This window comes from Arvicanthis niloticus, chromosome 13, assembly GCF_011762505.2.
Source record: "Arvicanthis niloticus isolate mArvNil1 chromosome 13, mArvNil1.pat.X, whole genome shotgun sequence".
Lineage (NCBI taxonomy): Eukaryota > Metazoa > Chordata > Mammalia > Rodentia > Muridae > Arvicanthis > Arvicanthis niloticus.
The window spans coordinates 15,328,401-15,350,285 of NC_047670.1; the positions used below are offsets into that span (position 1 = coordinate 15,328,401).

General features: G+C 45.9%; 1 protein-coding gene across 3 annotated transcripts in view; it reads left to right on the plus strand.

Annotated features, from left to right (window-relative positions):
- The window catches only part of Spag1 (sperm associated antigen 1), a 52,164-nt gene that overhangs the window by 15,600 nt on the left and 14,679 nt on the right, over window positions 1-21,885 (plus strand). For all 3 annotated transcript variants that reach the window (XM_034516799.2, XM_076911263.1, XM_076911264.1), the window contains 6 exons: window positions 37-167; window positions 2,513-2,619; window positions 4,929-5,088; window positions 12,510-12,782; window positions 13,064-13,163; window positions 18,229-18,381. In XM_034516799.2, coding sequence (XP_034372690.1) covers window positions 37-167; window positions 2,513-2,619; window positions 4,929-5,088; window positions 12,510-12,782; window positions 13,064-13,163; window positions 18,229-18,381 — 924 coding nt within the window. The remainder of the gene's footprint in view (window positions 1-36; window positions 168-2,512; window positions 2,620-4,928; window positions 5,089-12,509; window positions 12,783-13,063; window positions 13,164-18,228; window positions 18,382-21,885) is intronic.

The window sequence follows — 21,885 nt, forward strand, 5'->3', positions numbered from 1 at the left end:
TCGCCTCCCTGTTGCCAACTTGTGTTTCTCCTGTAGGAGCTTATCAGCCCTTCCCACCGCCACAGCCTATAACAATCGAGCTCAGGCTGAAATCAAGTTACAGCGATGGAGCAGTGCTCTTGAAGACTGTGAGAAGGCCTTGGAGCTGGAGCCTGGAAACATCAAAGGTAAGCAGGCAGCCAGTATCTTGTCTCAGGTCCAGCAGCCCACCTGAGGTACTTTGTGATGCTACTTCTTTCAAAAGAAGAAATAGTGGTTGTGGTGGTTTGAATGTTTGACCCATGGAAAGTGGCACTATTAGGAGGTGTGGCCTTAGAGTCGGGGTGGCCTTGTTGGAGGAAGTTCGTCACCATCACTGTGGGGGTGGGCTCTGAGGAACTATGCTTAAGCTCCTCCCAGGACAGAAGAGAGCCTCCTTCTGTGGAGGAGCCTATGGAGGACAGTCCCCTTCTGCTGACTTAGGATCAATATGTAGAACTCTCAGCTCCTTCTCCAGCACCTTGTCAGCCTGCACACTACCATGCTTCCCGCCATGATGATAACGGACTGAATCTCTGAAACTGTAAGCCAGAGCCAATTAAGTGTTTGACTTTATAAGAGTTGTCTTGGTCATGGTGTCTCTTCACAGCAATGAAACCCTAAGCAGTAGTGGAGAACACTGTGCACTGCAGTTGTCACAGTCCCAGCACCAAGATTAGTCCTCTTAGCAGCCCACTACCTAATAACAGTAAAACAAACCCTGTAATTTGAGTTGCCAATATGTACACCACAATATGTTCTTTATAAGGCTAAAACTAAGTTATAGAATGAGAGAGCATTGCTTAATTTCCAGTTAGGCCTTGATAGCATATTAAAACACATTTGACACACCATTTCTTACATTTCAGAATTATTGAGCCTGTTTTTTTTTTTTTCTTCAAGATACCATTTTACTATGTAAAGTTCTCTCGTATAAGGGACCAAGGGACTAGAATGGTACATTGCTAGTATTAAATGATTATAAAATTATAAATTGAAACGTACAAAAAAAAAAATGCTAACACAAAATGCCGAAGTGCCTAGTTCCTGACCCCAGCTGATGTAGTCACCAGGACTACACCATGGGTCTACATCCTAAGTTAACTTGGGATTGTTTTGGTTTAGTTTAGTTTTTTTGTTTTGTTTATTTTGAGATAGGACGTTACTATGTAACTCAGGCTGGCCCAGACTTCCAGTTCTCTTGCCTAGCTGACATGAAAACTAGGATTTAGGTCTTTCCCGTAACTGCCTCCTCCAGCTCCGATCATTTAGAAACAGCTGTACAGAGCTGGGTGACGTGGCCCATGCCTGTAATTCCAGTTCTTGGGAGGTAGACTCAGGGGGACCAGAGTTTAAAGGTTGTCCTTGTCTGTACAGTGAGTTCAAAACCAGCCTATGCTGAGACCCTGTCTCAAAACACCAAACCAAATCAAGCCAAACACAAACAACCCTTCCTACCACCACCAAACAAAAAGAACTGGCTGACTGGAGTTCACTAATGTGCTTTATCTATTTTGGCCAATCAGTGCCTACAAAATTTCTATAAGCAATCTCCTAAGTTTCCAGAAAACAATGAGCTAAGAGCAGTGGTGACTGAAGGAAGCCAAGCGTTACTGTTCAGAAAGTGGTTCCCCAGTGCAGCAACACGGTGCAGGGCATTGGGAAAGGGGCAGATGGATCAGCAGGTCCAGCCTGTGAGACGCCCCGCTCCGGTTATTACAAAGAGACTGGAGCTAAGGAGGGAGGTCAGTTCTCTTCAGACATAGCCCCTGAGAAGAGACCCGTATGAGTTACTTTTCTTTGCCGTGATAACACCATGACCAAGACAGCTTAACAGAGGAGTTTGTCTGAGTCCATCATGGTGGAGAGGCCTGGCCAAAGGAGCAGGCAGCAGAGCGCTACGGGGTTAACTGCAAACAGTAGAGAGAGCCAGTTGGAAGTAGGGTGAGGCTTTCTACCTCACAATCCTACTGTGTGTCCACCAGGAGGGCTCCTGCACCTCCTAACCCCCCAACTCCCACCTCCAAATAGCCCCATCAACTGGACCAAGAATTCGAATGCCAATACCCATGGGGACATTTCTCCTTCAAACCACCATGCTGTTCCTGCGTCAGTACCTAGCCTACACACACACATTCAGACAGCACCAGGTGGACTCTGTTGGTTTTGTTGTTAAAAAGAGAGCATATGAAATGGGGAGTGAGAAGCTGTTAGGAGAAAGAATTGGAGGGAAGGGCGAAAGGGTGGATTTGACCAAAGCATGATACACATGTATGGATGTCTCAAGAAATTTAAAAATCAGGCTGCTACCCAATGAAGACCCTTCTGCATATGGCAGGGTCATGTGTGTGCCACCACACGGACCTGGGGATTCAAGGTCCGCCTGCTAGTGTCTTGCTTATACTTTCCCTCTTGTTGGGAACTTGTTCAAACTATGCTGGCACTATCATGGTACATGTTAAATGACTGAGCATTTATCTTGGGACACTTTCAGCTCTCCTGAGACGGGCTACCACATATAAGCATCAAAACAAGCTCCCCGAGGCCCTGGATGACCTGAGAAGGGTGCTGCAGGTAGAGCCTGACAATGACCTGGCCAAGGTAAGGATGGACAATGATATTTTAAAGCCTAACTCTGTAGTTTTCTGTTTCTGATCTTCCTTATATAAAGGTTTTTAAGACAGGGTTTCAGCATGTAACTGTGGTTGGTCTGGAGCTCCCTGTATAGACCAGACTGGAGTGACTTTACAAAGATTTCCCTGCCTCTGTCTCCCAAGTGCCGAGATTAAGGATGTGTTTGCTGCCATGCCCAGATTGTTTTGAATTTATGTTAAAAATGGCATCAGTCAGGCTGGAGAGATGGCTCAGAGGTTAAGAGCACTGACTGCTCTTCCAATGCCCTCTTCTGGTGTGTCTGAAGACAGTACAGTGTACTCATATACATAAAATAAATCATTAAACCTTTAAGAAAAATGGCATCAGACTTGTTGAATAAATCATGTTGGGGGTGAGTCCACAGATTTTACAAAGGTCAAAGGCTCTAAAGTGTTGACATCTCCTGAGATAGGAGAGAGCAAGCTATGAGGGAAGTGTGGTTCTGAGCCTGAAGAGGAACTGCCAAGACTAGGAAAGATATGAGACTTCACTCTATTTGCAAATTATTAAGATGGCTGAGTGGTACATACAAGGTATCTGTCTTAGTTACTGCTTTATTGCTATGAAGAGATACCATAACCAAAGCAATTTAGAAAGAAACCATTTCATTGGGTCTTGCTTACAGTTGCAGAGGGTAAGTCCATGACCATCATGGTGGGGAGTATGGCAGCAGGCAGGCAGGCATGACTTACAGCTTTGGTTTTTGGAGTTTTGGAGTTCCCTGGCTGTCCTGGAACTCTCTCTGTAGACCAGGCTAGCCTCAAACTCTGCCTGCTTTGGCTTTCCAAGTGCTATGATTAAAGGTGTGTGGAGAGAGAAAGAGAGAGAGAGAGAAAGAGAGAAAGAGAGAGAGAGAGAGAGAGAGAGAGAGAGAGAGAGAGAGTTAGCTTACATCTTGTTCACAACCAGCAGACAGAGATAGAAACCTCAAAGCCAACTCCAGTGATACACCTCTTCCAATAAGGCTAGATCTCCTAATCTTTTCCAAAACAGATCTACCAATGAGGGACTAAGTATTCCAATCTGAGTTTACAGGGGCCATTATTCTTCAAACCACCATAGTATCCTAGGTCAGGCAGGAGGGGCTTTTACTCACAGTCACCAAGGCTCCTCGTGTTCCCGAGTCCTACACTGATTATACAGAGTAGCCCGTTAGTGCTGGGTGAGTGTGTGTGTGGTGACTGAGGAACACACATGCATGCATGCATGCACGCACGCACATCCATGCACCTGCACACACGAATAATGTAACTTTTAGAGGCCGAAGAGGTGATTCAGCAATAGTAATTAGTAACATGCCGGGCAGTGGTGGCGCACACCTTTAATCCCAGCACTTGGGAGGCAGAGGCAGGCGGATCTCTGAGTTCGAGGCCAGCCTGGTCTACAGCGTGAGTTCCAAGACAGCCAGGGCTACACAGAGAAACACTATCTCGAAAAACCGAAAAAAAAAAGTAACATTTGCTGATCTTCCAGAGGACCCAGGTTGGTTCTCAGCACCCATATCAGGCAGACTACAACAGCCTGTAACTCCAGCTGCAGGGGATTGACACTCTCTTCTGACCTCTGCAGACACCAGCATGTATGACAACGCATACATTTACACAAGTAAAATAATTTTAAATATTTAATGGGGAGGGACATATAAATGTCTTTCTTTGTAGATGGCATAAAATATCTCAGAATTTTGAACACTGTCCTTTACAGTACATGTTTTTATTTCATCCGTATAAACTGCCCATCTGTGTGAGTGTTTGTACACAGAAATACCTAGAAGCTCTCCAGAACTCAGCAGGGTTAAGTGACTGCAAGCAGTTCAGGTGACTTCTTTTCCTTCTCTTTTTTAAAATGTATTTTCTGTGTATTGGTGTTTTGCATGCATGTCTGCACCACAGGCATGCTTGGTGCCTCAGGAGTCAGAAAGAGAGCACGGGGCTCCTGTGGTGGGAGCTACAGCAGCTGTGAGCGGCCACACAGTGCTGGGAACTGAGCCAGGTCCTCTGCAAGAGCAGCCAGCGCTCTCAACCTCTGAGCTGCCTCTTCTGCCTGTTTTGTGTCTATGTTACAATGTTATTCACTATCCATTTGTTTGCTTATTTTAGAGTGGGCATAGTCATTGTAATCAGACAAAACAATGAAATTATTATAAAAGAAGACTAGACTGAACTTTCAAGTTTATTCATTTAAAGTAACTTCATATTCTTTCCAGAAAGAATGATTGTGTTTTATTAAAAGAAAAACATTTAATTATGTTGCAGAAAACCTTGTCAGAGGTTGAAAGAGATCTGAAGAATTCAGAGCCTGCCTCTGAGCTCCAAACCAAAGGGAAGAGGATGGCTATTGAGGAAATTGAAAACTCAGGAGATGAAGGTGGAAAGGGAAGCGGAGATGAGCGTGAAGATGGCAGCACAGATGAGGGTGAGGCATCTTTTCATTCTAGTTCTCAGACTGTTTTCATCATGAGGCTTCAGCAGTGGGGGGCAGGGGGGTGGGGGGGTGCGGGGCTCTGTTGTTACAGAAATTGTTAGTTTCCCATGGTAGCTTTACCTTAAAGTCTACAGTCAAGTTTAGTACTGCTTTTCTTTTTAATTTATTTTTACGTTTATTTATTTTGTGTGCTGGGTAGGGACACATGTAACACATATGTGGGGTCAGAGCACAGTTTGTCGGAGCCAGTTCTTTCTCTAGTACATTGGTCCTGGGATTGAATTCAGGGTGTCAGACTTGGTACCAAGCACCTTTACCTGCTGGCGAGTCTCCTCCTCTTCTTCCTTTTCTTCTTTTTTTTTCTCCTCCTTTTCTTCCTCCTCTTCTTCCTTCTCCTCCTCCTCCTCCTCTTCCTTGTTGTCGTTACCACCGCCACCACCACCACCACCACCACCACCACCACCACCATTACCATCACCATCACCATCACCATCACCACCACCATCATCATCATTATTCAGGCCCTCATTGTGTAGCCCTGGTTGTTCTGGAACTCACAGAGATTCACCTGTCTCTGCCTTCAAAGGGTTGAGATTAAAGGCCATGCCTGGTTACCATCTTTTCTTTATTAAATAGAGTTTAGTATTGTATTAGGATTCTCTAGAGCAACAAAACTTATAGAATGAATCTCTCTGTATACATAGAAAGGGAATTTATTAGAATGCCTTACAGGCTGGGATCCAGCTAGCCCAACAACTTCTTCCTATGAATGGAAGATCCAAGAATCCAGTAGTTGTTTAGTCCAGGAGGCTGAATGTCTCAACTGGTCTTTAGTGTATGCTGAAATCTCAAAGAAACAGTCTCCAATGTCAGTGCAAGAATGGACTTGCTATTGAGGTGAGGACAAGCAGGCCGAGAGCTGCACCGTCCGGCTTCCATGTCCTTAGGCTGCCAGCAGAAGGCGTGGCCCAGATTAAAGGTGGGTCCTCCCACCTCAGAAGATCTAGGTTAAAGATGCATCTTCCCACCCCAAAGATTAGAAGGGAATCTTCCCACTTCAAATTAAGCAAAATTCCCTCACTGGTATGCCCTGATTTTTTTTTAAATTTTAGTTAATTTCATATGTAGTCAAGTTGACAAGAAAAACCATCACAAATACAATCTCCAAAACTTATTTTTCCCCTTGTATTCAGAGTTGTTGCCAAATGTTCACTCTCAGTGGCTGTGTGTACATGACACCAGCCATTTGCAAGTTAACTTTAAATCTGCTGTCTCCTGAAGCTGGGATTGTGTACGCACCCCCATGTCCGGCATTCCAGTAGCGTTTAAGTGGGTCATCTTACTAACTGCTATGTAGTAGAAAATTACCTTGCATTCCAGGTCCTCCTGACCCAACCTCTGAAATGAGGGATCACTTCAAGGTGTGCTGCCAAGCCTGGCTCTTATCCAAGTCGCATCCACACGTGTTTGCCCATCCACATTGCAGGTTTTTACTATTCTAACAACACAAAGGTTTTTAATTTTGTTGAAGTTAAATTTACTCAATTTTAGAACATAATCATGTTGTCAGTGTCTTCTCTGTGAGCACTGTGCCTAGTCAAAAAGCAGGAAGATTTTTCTTCTGTGTTTCCTTCAAAGTTTTTGTTGTTGAGTTTGTCGTTGAGACAGGGTCTCACTAACTTGTGTTGACTGGCCTGGAACTCCCTTTAAACTCAAAAGTCTGCCTGTTTCTGCTCCACATCCTTCCAAGGCTGGGTAAAGGGTATGGACCACCACACCTAGCCTGCTTTTCTAATTCTCTAAACCATTTGTTTAGACTGTCCTGACTCATTCAAATGGACTTTACTCCATGTCAGAGAACTAATTGGTCAGTCTCGTGTGGACAGCAGAATTGTGGGTGTCATTCTTTTGTAATGACTTACGTATCTGTCCTCCTATACTGCACCATGTTAACATGGCTTCATAGTCACCTCTTCAAGCCAAGATGTGCTGGTGTGTGCTCCCCTCTTCTGTATGAAATCCTGTGATGTGCTGGTGTGTGCTCCCCTCTTCTGTATGAAATCCTGTGATGTGCTGGTGTGTGCTCCCCCCTTCTCTATGAAGCCCTGTGATGTGCTGGTGTGTGCTCCCCCCTTCTCTATGAAGCCCTGTGATGTGCTGGTGTGTGCTCCCCCCTTCTCTAAGAAGCCTGTGATGTGCTGGTGTGTGCTCCCCCCTTCTCTATGAAGCCCTGTGATGTGCTGGTGTGTGCTCCCCCCTTCTCTATGAAGCCCTGTGATGTGCTGGTGTGTGCTCCCCCCCTTCTCTATGAAGCCCTGTGATGTGCTGGTGTGTGCTCCCCCCTTCTCTATGAAGCCCTGTGATGTGCTGGTGTGTGCTCCCCCCTTCTCTATGAAGCCCTGTGATGTGCTGGTGTGTGCTCCCCCCTTCTCTATGAAGCTCTGTGATGTGCTAGTGTGTGCTCCCCCCTTCTCTATGAAGCCTGTGATGTGCTGGTGTGTGCCCCCCCTTCTGGCTTGGTCTTGTACAGGTCTTATTTAGGTAACCACGGCTGCTGTGGGTTCATGTGTGCAACAGCCATGTGATGACCAGGGGACAGCATTTTCCAGCAATTGTCTGCATCCATTTCTCTCTGCCCCTGAGCCTCAGGTGCAGGTGTGTTGATAAACACACCCAGCACTCGTAGTCACTGTTGCTTCTGAAAAGTAATGCATTGTATTCTCTACTACACAGCACTGTAAGACCTCTCTCTGACCAGCAAAACATCTATGAATATAAACACAAATATTTAGAAAGTCTTTAACAGCATGAATATTTATAAGAAGACATCAGTACAGTCTCCTGAGAGCCTGTGATGTCCTAATCATGAGTCTTTACCTGGTTTGCTATACCATGAGCAGATTTCCTACTGTGGAGCAGACCTCAAATGCAATCAAGAGAGCGCTGGCTGCCCCATAAATAGCTTTCCCACTATTATGTCACACTGCAATCTTTGCTTGCAGGTTGGTGTTATAGCATGTAGCATCCAGCACAGGGTGAAACCACTGTCTTTTCTCTTCTGGCATGCAGCAGAGTACTTTCCAGCACTGTGAAGGCCAGCCTGCAGAGGCAGTTTCCTGCAGCTAGTGCAAGGGTCTCATCGTCTGGTTGTAGTAGGCACAAGAGCAATGGTGGTGGCCTGCATGGTTCTGGGTGCCTTTGGGGCCTCTGGTCAATAGCTCACTCATTGGGAATTAACCTGTCAGACCCAGTGCATCCCGATGGAAGGAGCACAGAAGGCACAGGATTCAGTTTCACAAGTGACAGTTTCTGAAGCCCTGTTCTGCGGTGGAAGCTGTATGGTCACGGGGTTCTCCTCGCCTGTCCCTCCTACCTCTGCTTCCTTCAGAACTCCTGCCAGCTCACCAGAGCTCCAGGTCTCTCTCAGGGCTTCCATTTATTTGTTTCTTCTTCCCTAGCAGGACTGTTAGAAATGTTCGCTATGCCCTGGCCATGGTTTTGATACTTTATCTCTTTCCTTATACAGTCTGAAAAGCAATCAGACAAAGTGAGCATCTGAGCCTGGCATAACATTTGTCTATGATCCCAGCATTTGGGAGGTGGAGGAAGGAGATCAGAAGTTCAAGGTCACCCTTTTTTGTCTACATTGCAAGCTCAAGGCCAGCTTGGGCTCCATAAGCCCAGTCTCAAAAACCAAACACACAAGTGAACATCTAGTTTCTTATAGTGCATTGTTGTTTAAAGTGAAATATAAGAAAGTTAAAGTCACTCACAAACAGAAAAATAACATAAACATCCTGAAATTCCACAGGACTTGGAGGTATAAGACAGAGATTTCTAAGAGTTGCAACAATATACAAAATCATAACAATCAAGATAAATCTGATTTACATGAACACAAGAACACCACTCATTCTGTTTGGTAGCACATGAACCACTGAAGGTGAACTCCAACCTAGGGCAGGCAGCAAAGGGTTAATGAGCTTATGATATGAACAGGTTACAAAACAAGTCATCACAGAATGCACAGACATGTTAGTAGACAATTACTGGGGAAATTACTAGTATAATCATGTATTATTAATTATGAAAATTAAATTAAATGTATTTTCTATCAAAGTGGCCAAGATGGAGGAAGAAAATGCCCTTTGTTGTAAGTTAAACTGTTTTTGAAAATGTTGATACACATTTTTGACTATAGCACATTTAAGTATCTGCTAATCTATACATGATTGTGGGAAGGCACAGAATGACAATCAGAGATGGTCTCTCTCATTTTCTCTCTCCTCTCTCCCCTCTCTCTATTTTTCTTTCTCTTTCTTTTTTCTTTTCTCTCCAGGGTCTCTATATAGTCCTGGCTATTCTCTTGAAGCTCCACTCTCTGAGGATCTGAAGCTGGGGTGTGTGGAGTGGGGGTGGAGATGGCATTGTATCGGGACTATCAGAGAGAAACATCTTAGGAATCTATTTAGTAATATAGGACGGCCGTCCTGCTTCAGTCTGATGACAGTGAGGTAAGAGGCCCTGGCTTCGATACATCCACAGACACGACACACACCCATGTACACACACCACACACAGACACACACACACACACACACACACACACACACACACACACACACACACACACACACACATTTTTGACCATTCCTCTCCTGCTTTTGTATCTATCTTTATTTGGAAAGAAGGGCTTTTAGTTTAAAAAAACAGTCAGTCACCCTCTGCTGCTCTTCAACAGAGTTTGCAAATTTGATGCTGATTTGGGGGCGTTTCCATCATCCTGGAAGGCTCTCACTCCATCACCCATCACTCTACCTGCCCACCTCCAGTCACTAGTCCTTTGTTTTTTATGGTTTTGCTTTTTTTTTTGTTTTATACCAATGCAACCATATGATGTAGCTCTTTATTTGTCTTTTTTTTTTTTTTTTTTTTTTTTTTTTGAGACAGGGTCTCTCTGTTGTAGACCAGCCTGGCCTGGAACTGTGCTCTCCCACCTCTGCTTTCTGAGTTATAGGCTTGCACCACTATATTTGAAATTGATTGGCTTTCTAATGTTGAGCTAACATTTTCTTCTTTTTTTGTTGTTTTATGTATACAAGTGTTTTATTTGCATGTATGTAATTATACCACATGCATACCTGGTGCTCTCAGAGTGTGTCAGAGTCTCCTGGAAATGGAGTTATGGATGGTTGTGAGCCATCATGTGGTTGCTGGGAGTTGAACTCAGGACTCTGCAAGAGCAGCCAGTGCTCTTAACCACTAGGCCATGTCTCCTGCCTCTACATTTTCATTCTTTAGAGACATCCCTCTTGGTCATGGCGTGTGTCATTTTAGTATGTCATTCAGACAGACTATTAATGTTTTCCTCAGACTTTCTTTTTGTACCACTCCCTTCTAATGCTCCTTGTGGTTGACCCTTTTCCCATCCAAGCCAGTCCATGCTCCTGGTCTTCTGTCGCCTCAGGCATTCACTCTTCCATCTCCACAAGAGACTCCTTGGGTTACCCTTTAGGTAGATATCTCAGGGATTCCTCTGGGGACCTGGGAATCTCACCCACACCCACACTCTGATGATCCTGTTTGTGTTGGCAACTGCAGAGACAATGTCTCTTTATGACTCTGCCTCCTGACAGTCCACCAGCATTGTTCCATCACTTTATGACTCCGCCTCCTGGCAGTCCACCAGCATTGTCCCATCACTTTATGACTCCGCCTCCTGGCAGTCCACCAGCATTGTCCCATCACTTTATGACTCCGCCTCCTGACAGTCCACCAGCATTGTCCCATCACTGAATTTTCAGCCAGACCTATAGGTCCCTGTGCTTACTTTTCCAGAAAACAAAACAAAACCCACAAAAACCAAAGCTTTGTTTTGTTTCTTTTTGTTTTGTTTGTTTGTTTTTGGTTCTCAGCAGGCAGGGGTGCCCATCCTCCTTCCTCCCCCACATCACCTTCTCTCTCTGTCTACTCCAGCTTGTGCTTCAGGGTGAGGACTTGAGTAGTAGCTACCAGTGAAAACTGGGGCTTTGCTCTGTGTTCCTACTGGATCCAGTCTTATGATTTATTTTGATTATCAAAAATATTTTCTGTTGTTACAATAATTGAACCTCTTTTGGTTACTGATTCAAATTAGATGTTTTATGAACCTTGCATTTGAGCATAGTGGCTCACTACTGTAATGTCTAATACTCAGAAGGCTGCGGCAGGAGAGTTGTCATGAGTACAGGCTAGCCTGGGCTATGTATAAGAATCTGTCTGAAAAAAAAAAAAACCAAAAGAAGGGAGAAAGCTATTGTCTTTCCCACTGTCACTGTGTTGACAGCCCTTAGGCTCATTGACTGTGGTCTGGTAGTCACCATGGGTTTTCAGGAGATAATGTGGTTCTCTCAGTTCTCACAGACCTTTCTGTATATGAAAGAAGATGGAAAACACAACCAGGAAAAGTCAGATTAGAAATTGTTTAAAAAAAAAAGAATGCTTTGAACATGGGTATTTGTGAGCTAGGTTTTGTTTGAGACAGTCTCAGTGCGCAGCCCTGCCTGCATCCCTTTCACCACCAGCAGCCTTTAAAACCTTTTTAAAAAAGCATTGCTTTCTGTGAGTTTCAGGGCTATACAGAGATACCCTGTCTTGAAAAACCAAAACAAAGAACAACAAGCCGTGGTTTGAGGTACTTAGTTACTCTGCTTTAAATACTGACACCATAGCTGAAGTACAATGCCTGAAACTTGCAGCTTAATTAAAAAAAAAAAAAAAAAAAAAGACTTCAGTTTGAATAAGGCATTTGAATAGAAAAATCACGATTTTGATTTTATTTTTTGAGACAGTCTTCTTAGGTAGTCCATGCAGGCCTGGGACTTGTCATCCCCTCCAAGAGCCATGGTTACAGACATTCGTCACTACATGCAGTATGAATGGAGAGTTTTACTAGTTTTAAGGCCTCATTGAGCTTATATACGCTCCAAGATTGTGCTGAATTCACTTTGAAATGAATTGAAAAGACTTTATCTTTCAAATGACTGTTTTCTCCCAGTTCGTTCACATAAGGAAGATGGTGCTTGGCCATAGTCGTCATTGTGTAGATCAAGTTCTAGTGACTTCACTTATCCAGAATTGGAAATAAATGCAAGCAGCACTACCCGGACAGGTGTGCTGGTGTTGGAGATGGCTTTGAAGGGCCAGCTCCTAGGCGCTTGCTCTCCATCCAGCAGTTAAGGGGTTAATCTCAGCTGGCTCAGTGCAGAAGAGCACTGGACCCGGTCCTTGGGGATCTTGGGGCAGGCCAAGCAGGACGCCCACTTGGGGTGTCGGGGAACCGGGACTCCGCCCGCGGGGTGGCGCCGCCCGCACCGGCCAGGCTGGATCGCTGGACGGGGATGCACTCACCTTCCGCGCGCCCTTCCCTACAGCGGCCATGGGCAACATCCAGAAGAAGCTGATGATCCGGAGCGAGGGTAGCAGGCGGTCGCGGCGGAGCCGGACATCAGGGCCCCGAGCCGAGCAGCAGGGAGGCCTGCGAGAGACTCCAGCGGGTACCGGCGACAAACACCACCCGGAGGAGCCGCGAGCCGCAGACGGTCCCAGCGTCCTTAAGAGCCGCGGCAACGAGCTGTTCCGCGGCGGGCAGTTCTCGGAGGCAGCCGCGCAGTACTCGGTGGCGATAGCGCAGCTGGAACCCACAGGTAGGGGAGCCTCGGTGACAGGCGCTGGCCCCGCATTCCTCCCCGCTGATTAAGGGTACTGTGAGCAATACCTCGGAATGCGGAGCCTGTGCCGGCCAGGCAGGTTTACACGGGTCTCTGTCCTACCTTCCCCGTGTGGCGGGTGCGGGGACAGCTCCTGGGAACTGCAGGATGAGCAGGCTGTAGGTCTGATTGCAGTGCTGCGTAGATTGCAGTCCCGTTTTGGAGAACTGTGATTTTGCTAATGGATTTTAACTGTGTTTAATTAAATGTGGTTTTAGGAAGCGCAAATGCGGATGAGCTAAGCATCTTGCATTCAAATAGAGCGGCATGCTACCTCAAAGAAGGGAACTGCAGGGGCTGCATCCAGGATTGTGACAGGTAAACGCGCTATAGGTTTGTCAAGAGACGGTATTAATGGCAAGGTGAAGAAGGCAGTATTAATAACAAGTTTTCTATGTAAGAGCCTAGTTTCTAAGACTGGTCATAAGGTGTTGTGACGAGAATGTAAAAAATCCCCACATCTATACACACACACTACTGAAAAATTATCCAAACCTTTTCTCTCCTCTTCTACCATCGTCTGTGGATTTCCCTTTCTTTCTGGATTACGGGAGACAGCTTCTACTGGATTTTGCTCAGACTGTCTCCAGCAAGCATTCAGTGACACAGTACTGCCCTCCAGATCAACTTCTTTGGAACCACCTGCTCCCCAAACTGGACCACTTCTTTCCTCTCCTGCCCTGTGTTCAAGGCCTTTTCCCACCTTGTTCTAGATATGGGTCATACTCTCAGCTCTGCTCGGCTGCTGGCCTACGCACTGGGTTCCTCCAGGCGCCCTGGTCATTGGCAGGCTCTAACACTGGTCCTGCCCCTGTTGCACCTGTAGACTCCCAGCCCATTCGGTGCACTGGGTTTAGTCTCTCGGCCTCTGCTGAACCTCCTCATCGATGGTACTCCGTAGCCTGCAAGGCCGGGTGAACATAGGCACAATAACCAAACACTTTGCTTTCTTTTACCATTAAGTGGCAAGAAGCTACCAATTAGCACATCTGAAAACAATAAGAAGTGATGTTCTAGACTGACTGACACAGGCCTGATTCCTCCTGCTGTTTCATATAATTAGAGTGTGTCATGCCTTTTATTCTCAGAAGTTTGGATAATAAATCTATGAGCCCCGTTTATAAGGCAAACAGTTTCCTTCATTGACTTGGTCAGCTTATTGGTGTAGAGTAAGCTTGATAATGTCTGTGCTTCCAGTGTCTGAAGAAGGCTTTACATTGCTTGGTTGTTTTGTTTTAGCCAGTATTGTAGATTGAAGTTTAATAGACTGGCATTTATATTTTGGGTTGGCCTGTCTCCATCCACAGTTCTGCTGGCTCCCATTGGCTAACTGCTATGCTTGTAGGGTTTCATGAGTTACTTGACATCAGGCGGGCAGCCTGAAGTCTGTCATGGCAGGAGCATACTGCTGTCAACACAGTCAGATGCCCCAAATATCAGCTCGTTCCCCACAGAACCTGGTAACCTTTGCCACCGGTGTGGCTGAGAAGGCCATGTGAGTGTGACTGGCAGGGAGCATCCTCTCACCTGGGCACTTCTTTCTAATGCACTTCCTAAGAGGAAACCAAGATGGGACTGCAGGCCCATGTCACTGTGTCACATAGGAGGACTGGGTCCTGGGGGAGAGCAGAGAGCCTGCTGGGAAGGGAGGAGGGCCTTAGCTTAGGAAGAATGACCTTAGAGTTGTGTTCTCAGCCAGGAATGTGGCTCTGCTAGTCAAGGCTGACCTCTGTGTAGGCTGACCTACTTAGGTGTTTTCTTTGATACCTGGTGAGAGTCCCAGCGGGACAGTTGGAGATAGTACCTAGTGGGATGCTTTTATTCTCAGATTTTTTCATTTATTTATTTATCTATCCATTTATTCATTCATTTGTTCATTCATTCAATTTACATCCTCCCTCCTCCAAGTCCCCCTTATGCGGCCCCTCCCCCATTCCCCTATCCCCTTCTCTGAGAAGGGGGAGGTCCCCCTGAGTATCACCCCACTCTGGCCCCTTAAGTCACTGCAGGACTAAGTACATCCTCTCCCACTGAAGCCAGATAAGACAGCCCAGTTAGGGGAACAGGATCCACAGGCAGGCCACAGAGTCAGGGCAAGCCCCCTCTCCAGCTGTTGGGGGACTTATATGAAGACCAAGCTGCACATCTGCTACATGTGTGTGTTGGTGGGGTACTAGTTCTAGCCCTTGTATGCGCTTTGGTTGGTGGTTCAGTCTCTGGGAACCCCCAATGATCCAGGTTAGTTGGTCTTCCTATGGAGTCCCTATCCTCTCCAGGTTTAATACCAGAGAAGACATACTGTGCTTTCAGGAACATGTTCAAATATGGATGTATTTAAATCTGTATGAACCAGGAATAGTTTATTAGTAAAATGTGTGACTATCTCTTCTAGCTCCAAAGACTGCACACATTTTTAAAGAGGCTTCCTATTTAATTTTCTGAAATAATCGTTGCTTTCTGAGTTTCATGAGCTCTTATTACCAGGTAAGTAGTAGTATACGGCAAACTTGGAAGAGAAGCCAGGAGCCGTGTCTCACCTGTAGTCCCAGCCACCGGGAGATGGAGGCAACAGGATTAGGAGTTGAAGGTTATCCTAGGCAACAGAGTTTGAAGCCAGCCTGGGCTATGTTAAACCCTGACTCAAAAAAACAAAGCTAGGCATTTTAAACTAGGGAAACCTTTTAACCTGTGAAACTATTGTTTATAGGATTTAACTTTTTAAGGAACTTATTTTAAATTGTGTGTGCATGTGTTTGCCACATGTGTATGTGCCTGAAGAGCTGGAGCTATTGGTGGCTGTGAGCTCCCTTACATGGGTGCTGGGACTCAAACTCAGGGCCTCTGGAAAGACAGGACGTGCTCTTTACAGCTAAGCCATCTCTCCAGCCCAAGATCTAAAAAAAAAAAAAAAAGATGAAGTAAGTTCACAGAAATAAACAGAAAGATGTGAGAGGATAAAGCCAAGAAATACGAGGGGATCGTTAGAAATCAAGCTGTGTGTGTGTGTGTGTGTCTGTCTGTGTCTGTGTATGTCTGTGTCTCTGTGTGTGCATGTCTGTGTAGTACCTAATGAGGCCAGAAGAAGGTATCAGATCCCCTGGAACTGGGGTAACAGGTGGTTGTGAAGCCTTCCTATATGGGTGCTAGGAACTCTGGTCCTCTACAAGAACAACAGTTGGTTTTAACACTGAATGACTCTCCAGTCTGAAGATAAATGTTTATGTATCTCTGGAGGGGCAGTGTTTCCCAGAGGTTTGTTTGCAGAATCACTCTTGGGAATTTTGGTGGTACATATGAGGCTCTGGGCCTTCTCCATCTTCAGCTTCTCCACATTTTAGTTTGCAAACTCCATGTGAGATATAGAAGCTATCACATTGTCTTAGTCAGGGTTTCTATTCCTGCACAAACATCATGACCAGAAAGCAAGTTGGGGAGGAAAGGGTTTATTCAGCTTACACTTCCACACTGCTGTTCATCACCAAAGGCAGTCAGGACTGGAACTCAAGCAGGTCAGGAAGCAGGAGCTGATGCAGAGACCATGGAGGGATGTTACTTACTGTTTTGCTTCCCCTGGCTTGCTCAGCTTGCTTTTTTATGGAGCCAAGGACCACCAGCTCAGGGATGGCACCACCCACAATGGGCCCTCCCCCTTGATCACTAATTAAGAAAAGGCCTTACAGCCTGGTCTCATGGAGGCATTTCCTCAACTGAAGCTCCTTTCTCAGTGATAACTCCAGCTTGTGTCAAGTTGACACAAAACCAGGCAGTACACACGCCTAAGTACAAATGAGAGAAACGGTGCCTTAAAAGTGGTTTTTTTGTTTGTTTGTTTTTTTTTTGCATAAATGTTTATCAGCCAAAAGAAAACAAACAACCCCAAACCACATCACACTTCTGTTTGTCAGAAGAACTCTTGAAGTTGTTGGAAACACGGGCACTCACACATGCACACACACACACACACACACACACACACACACACACACACACACATCTCTGGACAGCTTCCTATTTAGAATACCTAGATAGGCTAAAGTTGCCTGGTCATTCTCTGCCCCTGCTTGTTTTTGCTGCCTTCTGACAGACTTGCCCACTGGAGACCCCTGAGGGTCTCAGCTGCTGACTGAGCAGCCAGCCTCCTGGTGAGCTCTTCCTGGTTACCACACTTGTCTGTGTTGTGGTTGGAGATTGTTCTATTCACAAGCTCACACTCATTTTCAAGATGTGGTCAAAGAATAAAAAATCTAACCCTTCATCTCCTGTTCGGTGTCCCATTCTGTCTGTTTGAGATTCCAAGCTTGGGCCTTCTTTATTGGAGCTGCAGTGGAGGTGACGCGGGTGTGGCAGGGGACACTTCCACAACTGTGGCCTCACAGATGGAATTTATCTTTAGTGATACTGAAAGTGTAATGTGAAAACTCATGACTAATAAACAGTTGTAGGCTTAGTCCCTGATTCTCTTCTGGTTTGTTAATGATACCCTCCTTATAATCAATAATGAACCATAGAAAGTGTTAGAAGGCTAATTCAAAAAACATCATGCAAGTTCTACTACTACCACAGGTTTAGTAGTAAGGCACCTTGTTAAATATGTGGATACAATTGTGTGTGTGTGTGTGTGTGTGTGTGTGTGAGAGAGAGAGAGAGAGAGAGAGAGAGAGAGAGAGAGAGAGAGAACATGTGTATGTGTGTGTATTTTGTGTGTGTATATATGTGTATATGTGTGTGTGCATGTGTATGTATGTGTATTTTGTGTGTGTATGTGTGTGTGCATGCATGTGTATGTATGTGTATTTTTGTGTGTGTGTATGTGTGTGAGTGCATGTGTATATGTGTGTGTATACATGTTTATGTATGTGTATTTGTGTGTGTGTATGTGTGTGTGTGTGTGTATGTAGGCCAGTGGTCAGCATCCAGTGTCCTCGGTAGTCACTCCCCATTTTATTGTTTGAGACAAAGTCACTCACTGATCTGGGAACTGCCTGCCTAAGGATCTCTCAGACTGGCTGGCCAGTGAGCCCCAGCAAGTCTGTCTTCACCTCTTAAGCTCTGAGACAGCAGGCAGATATGTGTGGTTGGTTTTATGTGCTGCAGGGAGCCTCAGTTCCATGTCCTTAGCTGCGAGACTTTTATTTCTAATTTGTCCACCTGGCTCTGTCAGGGGAGGGGACTAGGAGGCTGATGCTGTGCTAGGGAGCTCACACCTCGTTGTGGCCTGAGGATGGTAGAGTTCTTTCTGGTCAGTGGGTTCAAGGACAATGGGATGACTGTTTAACTTTGGGTCTTTCTGACGCGTGGGGTCCAGCACTGCAGTCTGCATTGCTAAATATAAATTATAGGATCCTTCTCAAGGTAAATGACATGTGACATCTTGTCCTCTTAGGGCTCTGGAGCTTCATCCGTTCTCAGTGAAGCCTCTTCTGCGGCGAGCGATGGCCTATGAGACCTTAGAGCAATACAGGAATGCATATGTGGATTATAAAACAGTGCTGCAGATAGATTGTAGGATCCAGCTGGCCAGCGACAGTATTAACAGGTAAGTTGGTCTGAGGCCACCCTTGGGGTTCACCTCTGTTACAGAAGGATCACACTGAACCCTTCCCCCTATAAGAATGCTGTCAGTGTCCCGGGTTTTCACTCATTTTATATGAACGCCTGCTCTTGCCAGCTTGATTTCTAACGATCCCCTCTTTTTCTTGGCTTTATCCTCTCACATCTTTCTGTTTATTTCTGTGAACTTACTTCATCTTGACAACACGTGTGCAGCTTCCATGTGCTTCTTCAATCTGGGTGTGAGAAGGTGTTTTCATGGATGTCTAAGTCACACTGACACCAGGACAGGATCTAAATAGGTGCTGTGAGCAGAGTGCTGTACACATATCACAGGGCTTATGTGTTCCTGTGGGTAGCACGTGTGTCAGGGACACCCATGTCCTTTATGCTCAGAACAGATGCTTCCTGCACCTGCTCATGTCTCCTTGTAAGCAGACATCTGGGGGAAGGAAGTAAAGGAAGACAAAAAGAAGGGGGTGGGGAATGAAATAACTTGAGAGTTTGATCTAACTGAAATTCTGACCAACTCATCTGAGGGAGAATGAGAGAGCAAGTGCCTTTAGACTTGGAAGTGAACCTTAGTGCGTGGCCCTGAGCTCAAACACTAACACAGACTTCATAGTACTCGGCTAAAAATCGAAAGCTATGTATCGGATAGCATTTTGTAGTTACGCATGGTATTTTCTGGTTCCATTTTCCCAAATGGTAGCTTCTCAAGAATCCCTGGGCTGTCCTGGACCCTGCACTGGTCTTAGTGTGCCGTGCTTCACACATCTGCAGAAGACATAAGGCAGATCTCTGTGGCGTGGTCTCTGCCTCTCAGCAAGCTAGACTATAGTTAGGGGAACAGTGTAAGACTGAGGACCCAGGTAGGCCGGAGTGTCAGACAGTGAAATGGATGGGTTGTAGATGGGTGTGGCTGCGTAGCCACGGCTTCTGCAGAGGACTCACTAGAAGTATCTCTGGAGAGTGCTAAGAGAATACTAGAAGGATGTGAGTGCAGGTAGACAGAGAGGATGGCCTGCCCGCTGGCATTCCCCGGGGTCCCATCCTGCTTTGGCCGGAGCTTTCCCTTGGTAGTCACCCAACTCACTGGAGGAAAGGTACACACCAAGTCTGAGCATCCCAGACTCTGAGAGCCCAAGCCTGTAACAATTCTGAACACCTTCATGAACTTCAGAGTCAGAACTAAGTCCTGGATCTCAGCAGTTAAGAGCACTGGCTGCTCTTGCAGAGGTCCTGAGTTCAATTCCCAACAAGTACAAGGTGTCTCATGATCATCTATAATTGGATCTGATGCCCTCTTTTGTCATGTAGGCATACGTGCACACAGCACTAACATACAGAGAATACATAAATAAGCACACCTTAGGATGGAGTGCCATCCTAACGCATGTGCATGCGTTTGCTTGGGTGTGCACATACACCCTTCACTCATACGTGAAATTGATCCAACAACAACAGCAATAAAAATCACCAGGCAGGGTGGCATGCATTTAGAAGGCAGGGGCAGGTGGATCTCTGAGAGTTCAAGGCCAGCTTGGTCTACATAGCAAGTTCTACCTAGCTAGGGCTTAAATAGTAAGACCCTAACTCAAAACACAATGATGATAATGATAATGATAATAATAATAATAATAATTCCTAAACCAAGAACACTTTTACTACCAAGCTCTCCAGGTATTGGCTTTTATTGATTATTTATGGCAACACTAGACAAACCACAGTCATCCACAAGTTCCTTGGTGCACCAACATCAAGTGAGCCAACAGAACCAGAAAGCCTTACCACCCAACATGCTCAGGTTCCCTTTCTCAGTGCCCCACAACAATGGCCTCCTCTGGGTGTCCATTTCAATTGTTATGTTCTTTGCCAGCTCCCTCTGTGTGTGTGTGTGTGTGTGTGTGTGTGTGTGTGTGTGCTTTACTAAAGCAAAATAGATTTATTAAGGAAAGCAAGAAAGAACTTCCGAGTGTAGATGGGCTCTAGGGGAGGACTCCCAAGTGTGGATGGGCTTTGGGGGAGGACTCCCAAGTGTGAATGTGCTCTAGGGGAGGACTCCCAAGTATAGATGGGCTGTGGGGGAGGACTCCCAAGTGTGAATGGGCTGTAGGGGAGGACTGCCCTGCAATGAGTTTCTTTTCGTAAATTCCTTTTCTTGCCATTTTACTAGAAACTTCCTAAGGATGGGAGTTATGGTGTATCCACCGTCATAGCTGCAGTGTGTTGTGAGGTTGGTATCCTAAATTAAAATGTGTTGAATGAGTGTGTTCTTCAACACAGAAAGCTTGTGTAAACCTAGGCTTGGGGTTTTGCTTTTAATTTGACTATCTTCTCCCTGGAAGTGTCCCACCTCTCTTTCTTCTTCTCTTTCTCCTTCTCCTTCTCCTCCTCCTCCTCCTCCTCCTCCTCCTCCTCCTCCTCCTCCTCCTCTTCCTCCTCCTCCTCTTTCTTCTTCTCCTTCTTCTTCTCCTCTTTCTCCTCCTCCTCTTCTTCCTCCTCCTCCTCCTTTTCCTCCTTCTTCTTCTCTGTTTTTCTCCCTTCTTCCCTCCCTCCTCTTTCTCTTTCTTTCTTTCTCTCTCTCTTTCTTTCTTTCTTTCTTTCTTTCTTTCTTTCTTTCTTTCTTTCTTTCTTCTCTCTCTTTTCTATGTTTTGTTTTGTTAAGGCAGAGTGTCTCTGTATAGCCCTGACTGTCCTGGAATCTGTAGACCAGGCTGGCTTCAAACTCAGAGCTCTACCTACCTCTGCCTCCCGGGGTTAAAGGCATGCACTACCACACCTGGCTCCCTCTCTGTGTGTCCTTTTTGGAGCTCTGGGATTGAACCTGGGCCTCACACATGCTAGGCAGTTGTCAAAAAATGTCTGAGGTACTGACAAAGATGAGGGCCTGATCCAAAGGTCTTTAGGTCTGAAGCGACAGCTCAGTGGAGAAAGCACTTGCCACACTAGCCTGAGGACCAGGGTATGGATCCCCAGAATCTGTGTAAGGGCCTGGTGAGCATGCTCACTGCCCGTCACTCCAGCACTTGGAGCGGAAATGGGGTGCCTCCCCATACACTGTTAGTCAGACCAGCTGGTAGATGAGCTCTGGGTTCCAGTGAGCGAGCTGCCACAATAAACAAACAGTGATTGGGAAAGACATCGGATATCTACCTTGGGCCTCTGTGTGCACACGTGCACACATGCATGCTCACACCGCCATGGTGTTTCAGGGAGCCAAATAACGTGCCGAAGGTTGTGGCAGCGAGCGGAATGCCATGAAGTGTGGAGGGAGACCGTGTTGATCTAACCTCTCAACTTTCTGCATTGTTCTTTTTAAAACAAGATAAAATTTACCATCCATGGTGTGTAGTGAGCACAGACTTGTGCAGCGAGTGCTTCCAGTTGTCTAATCTGCTCCCTGTCACCCTCAGGCAGCCCTGTCCCCACCAGGCAGACACTCTCTCCCTCCTCAGTCCTGGCAGCCAGCAGTCTGCTCTCTGTCATG